This window comes from Lepidochelys kempii, chromosome 11 (genome assembly GCF_965140265.1).
Source record: "Lepidochelys kempii isolate rLepKem1 chromosome 11, rLepKem1.hap2, whole genome shotgun sequence".
NCBI lineage: Eukaryota > Metazoa > Chordata > Testudines > Cheloniidae > Lepidochelys > Lepidochelys kempii.
The window spans coordinates 77,735,507-77,749,821 of NC_133266.1; the positions used below are offsets into that span (position 1 = coordinate 77,735,507).

General features: G+C 46.3%; 1 protein-coding gene across 9 annotated transcripts in view; it reads left to right on the forward strand.

Moving 5' to 3' along the window:
- The window catches only part of PCBP3 (poly(rC) binding protein 3), a 65,911-nt gene that overhangs the window by 7,070 nt on the left and 44,526 nt on the right, over positions 1–14,315 (forward strand). For 5 of the 9 annotated variants that reach the window (XM_073304788.1, XM_073304790.1, XM_073304789.1 and 2 more), the window contains exons 5-7: positions 6,304–6,435; positions 6,951–7,079; positions 9,894–9,968. In XM_073304788.1, coding sequence (XP_073160889.1) covers positions 6,304–6,435; positions 6,951–7,079; positions 9,894–9,968 — 336 coding nt within the window. Of the gene's footprint in view, positions 1–6,303; positions 6,436–6,950; positions 7,080–9,893; positions 10,038–14,315 lie in introns of all 9 variants that reach the window. The other 4 variants (XM_073304784.1, XM_073304785.1, XM_073304786.1 and 1 more) reach the window with 2 other exon arrangements.

The window sequence follows — 14,315 nt, forward strand, 5'->3', positions numbered from 1 at the left end:
AGGCAAATTCAGTCCCTTAATCGGTGCCCTCGTGCTTCCTGGTTGCATCCTCTCAAGACAGCCCTTCTTATGCTGATGGGAATAGGAAGGAGGTATCTGTAGACTTGATACAGGTAGTTCCATTGAGGTTCACTTACTCAACAGATAGATCTAACAAATATTTATTAAGGGAAAACACTCAGCAAACAGTGATCAATAACTTACAAGTAGGAAGCTCATTAGGACGATCTCATCACAATCACCGCCAGCACTGACAATACAGCTTCAACTTCCCTTTGTTACGCAAATTATTTATACCTTTTTGTTATCTTGTCTTATACATATGTACTAGTCTCTCATTTCCATGTCAGCTCTCCTCCCCCATCAGTACAGGTGTCATGTTAGTTCAAACCGATCCTTTCTATCTTTTTAGTGATTTTACCTGTTCTTGTTCTCACAAACATGAGGGCTCTGTAATTTCTCACACATGCACGGTTCTACTTACGCTTATACCGTTAAATGTTATAAGCACAGACTCTTAAAATCTCCAGCAGGCTTCTGTCAGGCCTACATACGCCTTCGCTCCCAACACTCTCCACTGTGAAGCCATAGAATCCTTTCTAAGGCTTCATCTAAGCCTGTATTTTCTATACATCTCTTCTCTTTCCCAGCTGCCTCCTACCCTTCCAGATCAAAGCAATTAACACCCCTACGAGTAAGGCTTGCGCAATTGCGAAGTCCATTGATATCATACGTGTCCATGGATGTTCCCCAATATTATATGCTAACTCCCACCATGGGGCATTTCCCAGAGTATCTATGTCACTTTGAATATTTCAACTCTCTTGTCTTAAGGTCAACAGATGTTCTGGGCATCTGGTCATTGAGGCCTGCACATTTCAATGCAGTGGTGGTATGACTCAGCTTAGCTTTATCACACAGTCTAGGGCAGCACCAATCAGATGAGCATCAGCTGATACACATGCACATCCACCAATGTGATATATGCCATCATGTGCCAGCAATGCCCCTCTGCCATGTACATTGGTCAAACTGGACAGTCTCTACATAAAAGAGTAAATGGACACAAATCAGATGTCAAGAATTATAACATTCATAAACCAGTCGGAGAACACTTCAATCTCTCTGGTCACGCGATTTCAGACATGAAAGTTGCGATATTACAACAAAAAAACTTCAAATCCAGACTCCAGCGAGAAACTGTTGAATTGGAATTCATTTGCAAATTGGATACAATTAACTTAGACTTGAATAGAGACTGGGAGTGGCTAAGTCATTATGCAAGGTAACCTATTTCCCCTTGTTTTTTCCTACCCCCCCCACCAGACGTTTGTGTTAAACCCTGGATTTGTGCTGGAAATGGCCCACCTTGATTATCATACACATTGTAAGGAGAGTGGTCACTTTAGATAAGCTATTACCAGCAGGAGAGTAGGGTGGGAGGAGGTATTTTTTTCATGCTTTGTGTGTATATAAAAAGATCTTCTACACTTTCCACAGTATGCATCCGATGAAGTGAGCTTTAGCTAATGAAAGCTTATGCTCAAATAAATTGGTTACTCTCTAAGGTGCCACAAGTCCTCCTTTTCTTTTTGCGAATACAGACTAACACGGCTGTTACTCTGGAAGCTGATACACTGTGGATCTCATGCTGGGGAACTGAAAAAATTACCTTGTCCCCTAGTCAGGTAACATTTCTTGGCAGAAGACTGGCCAGTCATAACAGCATGTTTGTGTCCCATACTGGAAGTATCTGGCCCAAGAGCTCATATAATATTTGCCTTCTCCAGCCCTTGCAACCTTGGCTGACCTTGCCTCAGCCATACTGTGCAATTCCAGGTTTCTTCATCCAAAATGAAACCCCATGCCAGCAATGCACTCTGCAGTACATCACAAAAACACAACCAGGTACGAGGCCTCTTGGAACAATATGAGGTATCTGGGGCTTTCCAGACTCCCACACCCATCCTCTCCAGCGTCTGAGGATGAGTGCCATGTTCCTTTGAGATGTGATCTGTCACGGAAGTTTCCAATGTACCTATGGACTGGACACTATACACTCTTAATGCCTCACTTAGTCCTGTGGCCACTGCCACTGCCAGTACCATAGAAAGGATCCATGTTTCATCAAGTTTGCACCTTTCCTCAGCATAACAGACCCTTGAGTAGCACCTAACCTTGCACCAATCTACTCCCCTTATTTCTGTCTAGCATCTTATTTGTTCTGAACCCAGGCACTTCTCCACCTCGAGTTTCCTTTAGTCCTACCTGTAGTTCCAGTATTCGGAAGCTGCCTTACCGTATGCCATACTATACCATGCCTTGGATACATGTGGATGGCTCATAATTTTTCCCATTTCATTGATTGCTGCTTCCACTTCCCTAAACAGCTGTCCTGTTATCCTAGCATCCCGGACAGCCTTTAAATGCTCCCCATACCCCCATGCTGTTGTTGACAGGTTTTGTAATTGAAGTCTCATTTACTGGTTTTCCTCCCACAATACTGTGATATCTATATCATTCCATAGGGAAGTTCCCAACACCCCAACTCCTAATACTGGTCCTAAATCTCTTTCTTTTATCTTTCTTCCTCTTTCTCTTTCCCTTCTCAAGCCACCAAATTTCCTCCTCTTCCACCCCATCCATTGACTGTCTGAAATTCGGTACCACTTTCGTTGGCATTCGCGTATAGAAATGCACGTATTTTTCATGACAGAGCTTCTGTGCTAATGTAAAAATGGTTCAGTTCAACACTACGGGTATCATTTGGTACTGTATATTATTATACATAATCTGGTGTTCACGATTTATCACTAGTCCATTGTCAGGTCTCACTTCTGTTTCGGGCATGTTTCATCACCTTGCTTCAATTCTGGAGTAGGAGGCATTGTTACTCCAGCGTGTTCAGGAGTGGTGTGGTACTCTGCCAGTCCCTCATCGCATGCTGAGAGAGGGTCAACGTCTCGGTCACTTTGCTGGCATGATAGGTGGTAGTCCAGCAATCTGCCGAAGTCACTGTATTAGATCCGACGTGTCTTACCTGTGCCCTATGAATGGTTAGGTTATCCATTACCATCCCATGTAACGCACTGCCCCGTTTAAGTCCCCCAGTCCAAGTACCTGCTCCCGAGAGTCACTTGTGCTGCAGGATCCGCCACCTTGGCTGTGGTCCAGTCTGCACCAGGATAGGGCAGGCTCTCCTGCATGATTACCTGGGAGCCATAAGGCTAAAGTGGCATTCTCCCCCTCGTGCGTTGTCATGGCCTTGTTCCTCTGCTGGATCACGAATTCCACAGACCCCAAGGCAGTGCATGTTATGCCTCCCACGATGGACAACACCTGAAAAAGAAAACAATTCTCACTTCCCTCTACTTACATCAGTGGATTCCCTTCTGTCCTGCTGTCTGTACAGTTTCAGCTGCATAGCATGCAACCACCGATACACCATCGATACCTGAACCAGGTGTACTGATGGACTAGTCTGGTCCATTACATAGCAGTGACCCTCCCAAATGGCTTTTGGAAGTGGCCTTTTATCTAAGACATGCTGCACAAGTACCTGATCTCGCACTTCATTCTCCTCACCAGAAGCTTGGTCATCAGAATATCTTTTCATTTTTCGTTGGGCTTCCCCTAGGTTTCCTGCCACCATCTTGTGTCTATCTTGTATATGCCATACCAATGCCTTGGCCCACTGATCTGTTACAATGCCCTACTGCATTACATCTGCCACTGAGGTAATGAATAAGCATTCCCAGAGTCTCATCTCCCTTCCAGTGATAGCCTCTGTCCGGGTTCCTTCCCCACTCTGAACTCTGGGCTACAGATGTGGGGACCTGCATGAAAGACCCCCTAAGCTTATTCTTACCAGCTTAGGTTAAAACTTCCCCAAGGCACAGATTCCTTTCTTGCCTTGGGATCGCTGCCACCACCAAGTGATTTAACAAAGAATCAGGTAAAAAGAAAAGAAGGACGTGTGGCACCCTAGAGACTAACCAATTTATTTGAGCATAAGCTTTCGTGAGCAACAGCTCACTTCATCGGATGCATGCAGTGGAAAATACAGTGGGGAGATTTTATATACACAGAGAACATGAAACAATGCGTGTTACCATACACACTATAATGAGAGTGATCAGGTAAGGTGAGCTGTTACCAGCAGGAGAGTGGGGGTGGGGTGAGGGGGAAGAAAACTTTTGTAGTGATAATCAAGATGGGCCATTTCCAGCAGTTGACAAGAATGTGTGAGGAACAGTAGGGTGGTGGTGGTGGTGGGGGAATAAACATAGGGAAATAGTTTTACTTTGTGTAATGACCCATCCACTCCCAGTCTTTATTCAAGCCTAAGTTAATTGTGTCCAATTTGCAAATTAATTCCAATTCAGCAGTCTCTTGTTGGAGTCTGTTTTTGAAGTTTTTTTTGTTGAAGAATTGCCACTTTTAGGTCTGTAATTGAGTGTCCAAAGAGATTGAAGTGTTCTCCGACTGGTTTTTGAATGTTATAATTTTGATGTCTGATTTCAACAAAAAAACTTCAAAAACAGACTCCAACGAGAGACTGCTGAATTGGAATTAATTTGCAAACTGGACACAATTAACTTAGGCTAGAATAAAGACTGGGAGTGGATGGGTCATTACACAAAGTAAAACTATTTCCCCATGTTTATTCCCCACACCCACCCTACTGTTCCTCACACGTTCTTGTCAACTGCTGGAAATGGCCCACCTTGATTATCACTACAAAAAGTCCCCCTCTCCCCGCTCTCCTGCTGGTAATAGCTCACCTTATCTGATCACTCTGGTTACAGTGTGTATGGTAACACCCACTGTTTCATGTTCTCTGTGTATATAAATCTCCCCACTGTATTTTCCACTACACGCATCCGATGAAGTGAGCTGTAGCTCACGAAAGCTTATGCTCAAATAAATTTGTTAGTCTCTCAGGTGCCGCAAGTCATCCTTTTTCTTTTTGCGGATACAGACTAACACAGCTGCTACTCTGAAACCAATCAGGGAAAGGACCACTTGGAGTCCTGTTCCCCCAAAATATCCCCCCAAGCCTATACCCCCTTTCCAGGGGAAGGCTTGAGCACATATCCTCACCAATTGGTTACAAAGGGATGACAGACCCAACCCCTCGGGTCTTAGAACAATGGAAAAAATCATTCAGGTTCTTAAAAAGAAGGATTTTATTTAAAGAGAAAGAGGTAAAAGAGTTCCCTCTGTGCTTAGGCTGGTAGTTAACCTTACAGAGTAACAGAAAATTCAAAGAGCACAGAGGAACCCCCTCTAGCCCTAGTTTCAAAGTTACAACAAAACAGGAATAAACCTCCGTCTAGCAAAGGGAAAATTCACAAGTTGAGAAAACAAAGATGAACTAATACGCCTTGCTTGGATGTTACTTACAAGTTTGAAACAAGAGAGACTTGTTCAGAAAGGTCTGGAGAACATGTATTGATGTCCGGTCCCTCTTAGTCCCAAGAGCGAACAGCCGCACAAACAAAGAACCCAAAACAAAACCTCTCCCCACCCGATTTGAAAGTATCTTTTGTCCCCATTGGTTCCTTTGGTCAGGTGCCAACCAGGTTACTTGAGCTTCTTAACCCCCGACAGGTAAGGAGGAATTTAGGCTATCCCTATGGTTATGACAGCCTCAAAAGGAGCAATCCTTGTACCTTTCACCACACTTCCTTTGTGGGCATTAAAACACCTTCTTCAACATGGTTTTGTCAGTCCAGTTGGCTCATACCACCAATCCCCAGCGTTGCAGGTGGTATTGTATATGGAATTTTGGATCAAGTTCTAGTAACTCACAAACCTCCCTCATCACCTTTCCCACAAATCCATTATCACGATCCACAGCCTTCGGAAAACCTCACCTAGAGAACATCTCTTCTGTTAGCACCTTAGCTGTCGGGGTGGCTGTACAGCCTTGAGTCGGGGTAGCTTCTGTCCACCTAATAAAATTCTACAATTACCAAAATATACTTGTTCCCTCTAGTGGCTGTAGGTAATTCTCCAGTATAGTCCATTTGGATTCCTTCCCAAGTACTGGGAGGTACGGTCTGTGGACAGCTACGGGTGTAGAGCAGTGACTGGAACCAGACAGACACCTAAGAGAGATAATTATGAGCTATGGAAATAGTTGACCGACAGTGCTTTTGGTTTCTGACCGCACGCTATGGTCCTATGTGCAGTTTAAGGCAAGATTAAGCTGTCCCCTTCTGTGTATATTTTCACCGGTTGGGATAGGGTGTGTATGGCAGAATAATAGAGCCTGTTTTCATTTTTCCCCTTCCCAAGGACATAATCAACTCAATGAGTAACAGCACTGCTACCAGTAAACCACCAGTAACACTGAGGTTGGTCGTGCCTGCTAGCCAGTGTGGGTCACTGATTGGCAAAGGAGGCTCCAAGATTAAGGAAATCAGGGAGGTAAGGCAGACCTTTTTCTTAAACCTCCCTTGTAAGTGCACTGTTTAAAAGCTACATTTAACTCAAGTGAGAATGGAAACTGACTCTGCAGCCTCTGCAGTGGGTATCCACGTGCAGCCAGCTTCACAAATAGCATCGCCTCCAGCAAAACGCCTGCCACCAGAAGTTGACTCGGAAATGCTAAACCTGGACTTTTGATTTCCTAAGGATCCCAGCATGTAACTGACGTGGGCTCCTGCCAGCACCGGCATGACACTGCATTTGACTTCTACAGGCCTTGGAGACTGACATATGCACTGTGTGCATGGCGTGGCAAGAGGAGGGAGGGTGATTGTCATGTCATGTTTGCAAAGCAATTCTTAACCAGGGTCTAACGCACCGAAAACTGAGCACATTGAAGTTACAGCTGACTACAAAAAGGAAGGGAAGGTGTTTTCGTTCTTGCAGCTGCTGTGCATTCAACTTTGCTATTCTTCCTCTCTCTCTCTCTCTCTCTCCCTTCCTGCTTTCTCCAGTCAACAGGTGCTCAGGTTCAAGTGGCGGGGGACATGCTGCCCAACTCCACAGAACGGGCAGTGACAATTTCGGGGACCCCCGATGCAATTATCCAGTGTGTCAAACAGATCTGTGTGGTGATGCTGGAGGTACAGTCTGTAACAATGGGGGTAAAGTATATAGGAAAAGCTATCAACAACCAAACTACAGTGAAAACCCTGGAATAGCTATTGATGTTATTGTTCACCCTCACTTACTGGTACCATTAGTTTAAAATCCTCACCATGTGTTTTTGCCCAGCCATGCACTCTGTTCATTTACTAGGTATGGAGTCTGGGGCTGAACTCTAACTTAACTGAGAAGTGAAATATGATGTTTTCTCTTTAGATTTGAAATGAGATGGAGGGGCAGTCAGCAGTAGAGTCTCAAGAAGGTTGCTTTTGAAATTAGGAGGCCATAGGCTCTCTCCCTTAGACTGGAGAGCTTGTGCGGTGGGACAGAGACGGCTTAGTGCGAGAAAAGCAAGGGGAGTAGGAAGGGCATAGAGAGAAATAAGAGCTGTGACGTGAGCTGGATCTAGTCCATGGAGCATTTGAAAAACTAGGAAGATCATTTTGAACTGGATCCTGAACTGAAGGGGGCAGTGGTATTGTCTGAGGACCGGAGCGATATGGTCACTGCATTGAGTGTGTGAGAGAAGGCAGGAATCAGCCTTCTGCACACTGGAGTCTGGGGAGTTCTTAGCAAAGGAAGTTGGGAGAGGGAGGAGGATTTTGGCAGAGGTGGGTTTGGAGCAGTAGTAATCACAGGCCGGGCTGCACAGGTGGTGGACAGGTTTGCAGCACCAGGTACCTGTTTGGAGATGCAGAATTCAGTGCCCATTATGGCAGTAGAGGCAAATGGGAAGCCTGCGTCAGACTGGGAGATAGGTCTACGAGCTGAAGTATCGATAATTATTGTAATGCTTTACAATGACTTCGCTACAATCCTGTCACCTTTCTAGTACTTAACCAGTGAAATTCTCATTTTCCCTGTGTTGTTAATGCAGTATGAGAGAAAGCAGACTTGTGACTATCGAGCCCTGAAATTCTGTAGCTCATTTGGGGGGTTTGATTGCACAGGTTTCTGTGTGTTAATATTTATTGTGAGGTTCTTAAAACTCATATTGATTTTATATGCCATGCATTCTGCAGATAGTAGTTGTGTGTGTAATTACAATTATAGATATAAACTATAATGACCTATAAATACGTACTGTATATAATATAAACAATAATGGATACGAATCCAAACATTTTGGTCTGAAATCTCATAGGAAGAGGCTTTCGCAAGATTTCTTTCGTGCATTAACAATGATTTGGTTATCAGACAGAACTCGGCATACACCTCTCACAAACACCAGTAAGAGCAATAGTCACAGAATACAGCTCGTGCATTGCCTTCACAACAGACAGGTCAGGCTGAAGCAGGAGACTGAATTGGCAAATGGTATTGACTTGTGGCAGGATGAAAAGACAGAGGGTGTGTGTCGAGGAGAACCCTCCCAATGGCATATGGCTACGTGGTGGCTCTTCGGTCACTGCTCACTCGCTCCACCAGCACACTGTTGGGGTGTGTGTGTGTGTGCAGCTTGCACAATTGCTGCTTGTGCTGTCCCTGTTCTGTGGATAAGCAGAGGACTTGAATCTCCCATGCCCCCAGGGTGATCCCTTTCATAAGTACGGTAACATCACGGAAAGGGGTCTCAAGAGCTGTATGCTATTTCCTCTTTAAACCAGGAAGCGAGGAAATCACTTTCCATGGAGTGTAATAAACAGAATTTCTTATTTGCAGGTTTATAATAAAATGCTTTTCTTCTAAAATATAGAGACCATGGGAGAGGCGGGGTAATTTCCCAGCCTTTGTTTGTGAGCTGCCCTGTGTGTGTATATCACAGTCACCAGTTCATTATTACCGTTATTGATACTACTGCACCACATAGCAGGCCCCATTCCACTAAAGCCCTGCAGTGTCCTGTATGGATACGTAGTAACCAGATAGTCTCTGCCCCAAAGACCTTCCAATAGTAGCTGTACAACCAGGCACAAAACCGTTCATAAGATTAGAAGTGGGCCCAGCAGCACGGGTGGCCTATCTGCGTTGGAGAAAACTAAAAAGGATTTTTTTAAGTGGAGAAGACAAAGATGGTCAATGTGTTGTACAACCTTCTCACTCTTTCTAATTTCCCCCAACACACTGATGGTTGCTGTGCTCTACAACAGTGCCCCAGCATTGTATCCAACACCTGACACCACGGATGTGATGCTGTAATCAGGTGTTGAGATGTACAGCGTAGCTTGATGATGGTAACAAAGGCCATGCTATGAAGACAACTTCCCTGTATGTACGCCTAACGAGTTATCTCCCTCGCAACCCTGCTGCGTGTCCCATAGGCAGCACATCGTGCTATTGCCACGTGTCTCTGGGTACATGTGTTCTTCAATGAGAGTTTGAGGGGTGCTGTTCAGATGTTCTCTCATGCACAAAAGCCTGGTAAATTATGAATGTAGATTAACTGAGAAATCAGTCTATACAGTGTGTGTGGGGATGAGTGCTGGAGAGGGAAATAGATTATGCTGAGAAGGTGCACTGGTGTAACGCCCGTAGGAAAGGGAATTGCTGAGAAGCCTCACCTCATTTAATTTAAGGACTTCTCTCCCCACCCCCGCCCCCCGCTCACATGACTATTTCCCTTGTCTCCTCTCATTTGGAAACCATATTCGCCCAGTCCCAACAGCAATGTTTCTGTTAAAGGTATTGAAGGAATCTCTGTGGGGCAAGGACAGTGTGATAGAATTCATGGGCCTTGTGATGTCGATGTCCATGACATGGGTTGGGTTGGTTGCTTTCTAACTTTCTTTTTACTGATGTTTCAGGAAAGCTGTTCTAATGTTCTCTCTCCCTCTCCTTGTCCCTTTTCCTAGTCCCCACCGAAAGGTGCCACCATTCCCTATCGCCCAAAGCCCGCCTCCACCCCTGTCATTTTTGCAGGTGGTCAGGTAAGAGCCGACCCGCTTGCGGCCTCCACTGCCAACCTCAGCCTCTTACTGCAGCACCAGCCGCTGCCTGTTAGTGCACTCAGGTTTTCTCGCCTTCTCACTTGCATGGTTTCATCCCATTCATATTGTGCCAAAGCAGATGGACTGAAAGCTCTTTGCTAAACTGCTCTTGGTTAATTTGCCTGAATACCTGGCTTAGTTGCCCCATCCATGGGGGGCGAGTATGAAAAATTCTTCCTCTGGCCAAATTGCTGGGAATAGAAGTGAATTTTACAGTCCGCTTCCATGCTGTCTTGCATTCTAGGAAACAACTGAACATTTGTAGCAGGCAGCACTCAGGGTGGAATGTGCTCTTCCCCACATTTACGGCTTGAGTCTGCAAAGGAAGATGCTGGGCGCGCTAGTCCTGATCCGGGAAAGAACCTTAGCCCGTGCATATTCAGCACACGATGAAGGGCTGTGTTGCGTTTGTCTCAGAGAACCGAGAACCTTGCAGGAGTGCTCCCTTTGTGCTGTGAGACAAGGGCCGTGAGGAACGGGAACGCTTTCCACTGGTTGGTTTGGGGTGCTTACACGCAGTGAAAATACCACTTGTGATGTAAAACATCACGCTTTGGCATGGGTTTGCTACAGCTTCATCTTTGCTGGAACCTTAGCTTTATTTTTCATATATTCTGCTCAGTTTTGAGCAACATTTCACCTTTAGATGCACAGAAATGAAGGCGTTTTCACTGACATTTTCCCATTTTCTAGTGAAAATTAGCTTTTCATATGAAGATAGGCCAGCTAATATTTTCTCAGAGGAATCCAAAAGCTTTCTAACTTCTAGTATTTTCAGTTTCACTTGGAAAGTTACACACAGCTCTGATTAAACATCACTTTGGTAGCAGTAGGACTGGATTTGGAGCTCAGCGCTTCCCAGGGAAAACTCAGCCCCTTGGGTCCTAATGGGGTCCTAAGTCCTTATTTACACAAACTTCGCATTAAAATTTTGCCTGAATTGGGCCTTTTATTAAAGCCCACAATACAGGGCAGTGTTGCACGTTTTTTGCACAGTTAGCGGAAGGTAATGCGGTACCAGTAACGCATGCTACGGCATAATCACCGTTGTTTTTAATGGAGGGACTGAAAAATAACAGGGAATATTGCACTGGCTTCAGTGCCTGTAAATCAGGGCAGAGTTTGGCCCACAATTAGGGAACTTTGAATGTGTTTATAATAACCCTTTGAAAGTGAATCTGCACCTTCTTTTCCATAGATACTCGTGCCTTTCATGGCACTCGCCCACATTGGCTTGCCGGAGATTTGCAGAGAGTCTGAACTCTTGGCTGCTGGCATTGCTTTTTGCTTCAGATAATCAATGCACATTTTAAAAAATCAGACACGGATCAAGAATTACATGGATTTTAAAAGCTGATCTACACTATGAAGTAAACGTTAGCATCCCCACCTCTTCTGTAGCTTTGTGATTTCTCATTACTTCTCAAGCGAGGAAGTGACGGTCAGCGAGTCCCCCATGAGACCTGCATTGCCATATTTATTACCCATCATTCCTTAGGGTTGGAGCTGGCTGCTCTAAACACCTCATTGCACCAGTTTAACTGAAGTCACTTTAAAAAATCAGTTTAGTTAAAGCAATGCAAACCTCTGGGTGGAAACCCTGAAACTGCCTTCTAAAACCAATCTGAATTAAACCCAGGCAACATTGTAGAGAGAGGGTTTAAGTGCTCAGGGCATTTTCAGATGTGTAGGTAGCCATATTCTGAAGTTCGGGGTCCAGCGTGCAATGACATTAATAAAAAGAAAAGGAGTACTTGTGGCACCTTAGAGACTAACCAGTTTATTTGAGCATGAGCTTTCGTGAGCTACAGCTCACTTCATCAGATGTTTACCGTGGAAACTGCAGCAGACTTTATATACACACAGAAATCATGAAACAATACCTCCTCCCACCCCACTGTCCTGCTGGTAATAGCTTATCTAAAGTGATCAACAGGTGGGCCATTTCCAGCACAAATCCAGGTTTTCTCACCCTCCACCCCCCCACACAAATTCACTCTCCTGCTGGTGCTAGCCCATCCAAAGTGACAACTCTTTACATAATCAAGTCGGGCTATTTCCTGCATAGATCATCTATGCAGGAAATAGCCCGACTTGATTATGTAAAGAGTTGTCACTTTGGATGGGCTAGCACCAGCAGGAGAGTGAATTTGTGGGGGGGGGGTGGAGGGTGAGAAAACCTGGATTTGTGCTGGAAATGGCCCACCTGTTGATCACTTTAGATAAGCTATTACCAGCAGGACAGTGGGGTGGGAGGAGGTATTGTTTCATGATTTCTGTGTGTATATAAAGTCTGCTGCAGTTTCCACGGTAAACATCTGATGAAGTGAGCTGTAGCTCACGAAAGCTCATGCTCAAATAAACTGGTTAGTCTCTAAGGTGCCACAAGTACTCCTTTTCTTTTTGCGAATACAGACTAACACGGCTGTTCCTCTGAAAAATGACATTAATGACACTTACGTCATCTGTCTAATCTAATTGTCTCTGATCAATCTCGGTTTTCTATAGAACTCATCATTGTTGCATCTAAGAAACAAATTAGGATCGGAATTCTCCCAGGCTCCAGTAATTTCCCTTCAAGCCAGAATGATAGCAAACAGAAACATATGTGGCCAAAAATCCCCAAATCATCCTTTTGGGTGCCTCAGTGAGTGGGAGCCCAATTGGAAACACTCAAGGCTGATTTTCAGAAGGGACGAGCACCTGTGGGTGCCATTGACTTTCAGGGGAGTCCTGGGAGTCAGGCCCCAGTTCTCTCCATGTAGATGCTCAAAAATGGAGCCACTCCAATGTGTGCCCTTGGGAAAATGGGCATTAGTAGCCAATTTATATCTTTGTGGTAGCTCAACCTCTGTGTGCCTTCCAAGACAGCCCTGTTTAAAGCATGTTGTTCCCCCAGCCCATAATTGCTAGCGGAAGTGCAAACCAAGTATGGGAGCACATGACAAGGGGACACAGCAGAACGCATCTTAACCAGTTGCCAAAAGCATCACCACCCTCTGAGCAGCAGTCCTGCAGACGAGCTTTGGGTCCAGCTGTGGAGTGAACTGTATCTTCTCAAAAGGGAGAGTAAGATGGAAGGAACTTCCCCCTGCTGTTAAATTGTTGGTGTCTTGAGCAGAGGTTTATTTCAAGGGAAGAAGTGGGGCTCTAGGGGTCGGAAATCCTCATTGGCTGTATAAAAGAAAACTCCTTAGCTACTCTGCATAGGAAGCTATTAGTTGTAAGGGCTCTGCCTCAGAAGGGGTAAGTGCCCTGTCCTGTGATTGGAGGAACAAATGTATGGGGGAAAATGCCTCCAGCTGCCTCAAATCTCCCCATGTATACAGCAGGGCTGAGGAGTGTCAGGCGTTCAGTGCCACACTACCACATAACCTCACCCGCACAGGCAGACTCCAGCTCACCATCCTCAGCTACAGTTCCTGGCACAGGTACTGCCCCCCATCGCTTCCCCCAACAATCCCCCCAACAGCCTCAGGCTCTGCCACACCCCACCCACCTCAGGCTGTTCCATCCCCACAACAACCCCCCAACAGCCTCAGGCTCTGCCGCACCCCACCCACCTCAGGCTGTTCCATCCCCACAACAACCCCCCAACAGCCTCAGGCTCTGCCGCACCCCACCCACCTCAGGCTGTTCCATCCCCACAACAACCCCCCAACAGCCTCAGGCTCTGCCGCACCCCACCCACCTCAGGCTGTTCCACCCCCACAACAACCCCCCAACGCCCTCAGGCTCTGCCGCACCCCACCCACCTCAGGCTGTTCCATCCCCACAACAACCCCCCAACAGCCTCAGGCTCTGCCACACCCCACCCACCTCAGGCTGTTCCATCCCCACAACAACCCCCCAACAGCCTCAGGCTCTGCCACACCCCACCCACCTCAGGCTGTTCCATCCCCACAACAACCCCCCAACAGTCTCAGGCTCTGCCACACCCCACCCACCTCAGGCTGTTCCATCCCCCCAACAGCCTCAGGCTCTGCCACACCCCACCCACCTCAGGCTGTTCCATCCCCCCAACAGCCTCAGGCTCTGCCACACCCCACCCACCTCAGGCTGTTCCATCCCCCCAACAGCCTCAGGCTCTGCCACACCCCATGCACCTCAGGCTGTTCCATCCCCACAACAACCCCCCAATGGCCTCAGGCTCTGCCGCACCCCACCCACCTCAGGCTGTTCCATCCCCCCAACAGCCTCAGGCTCTGCCACACCCCACCCACCTCAGGCTGTTCCATCCCCACAACAACCCCCCAACAGTCTCAGGCTCTGCCACACCCCACCCAC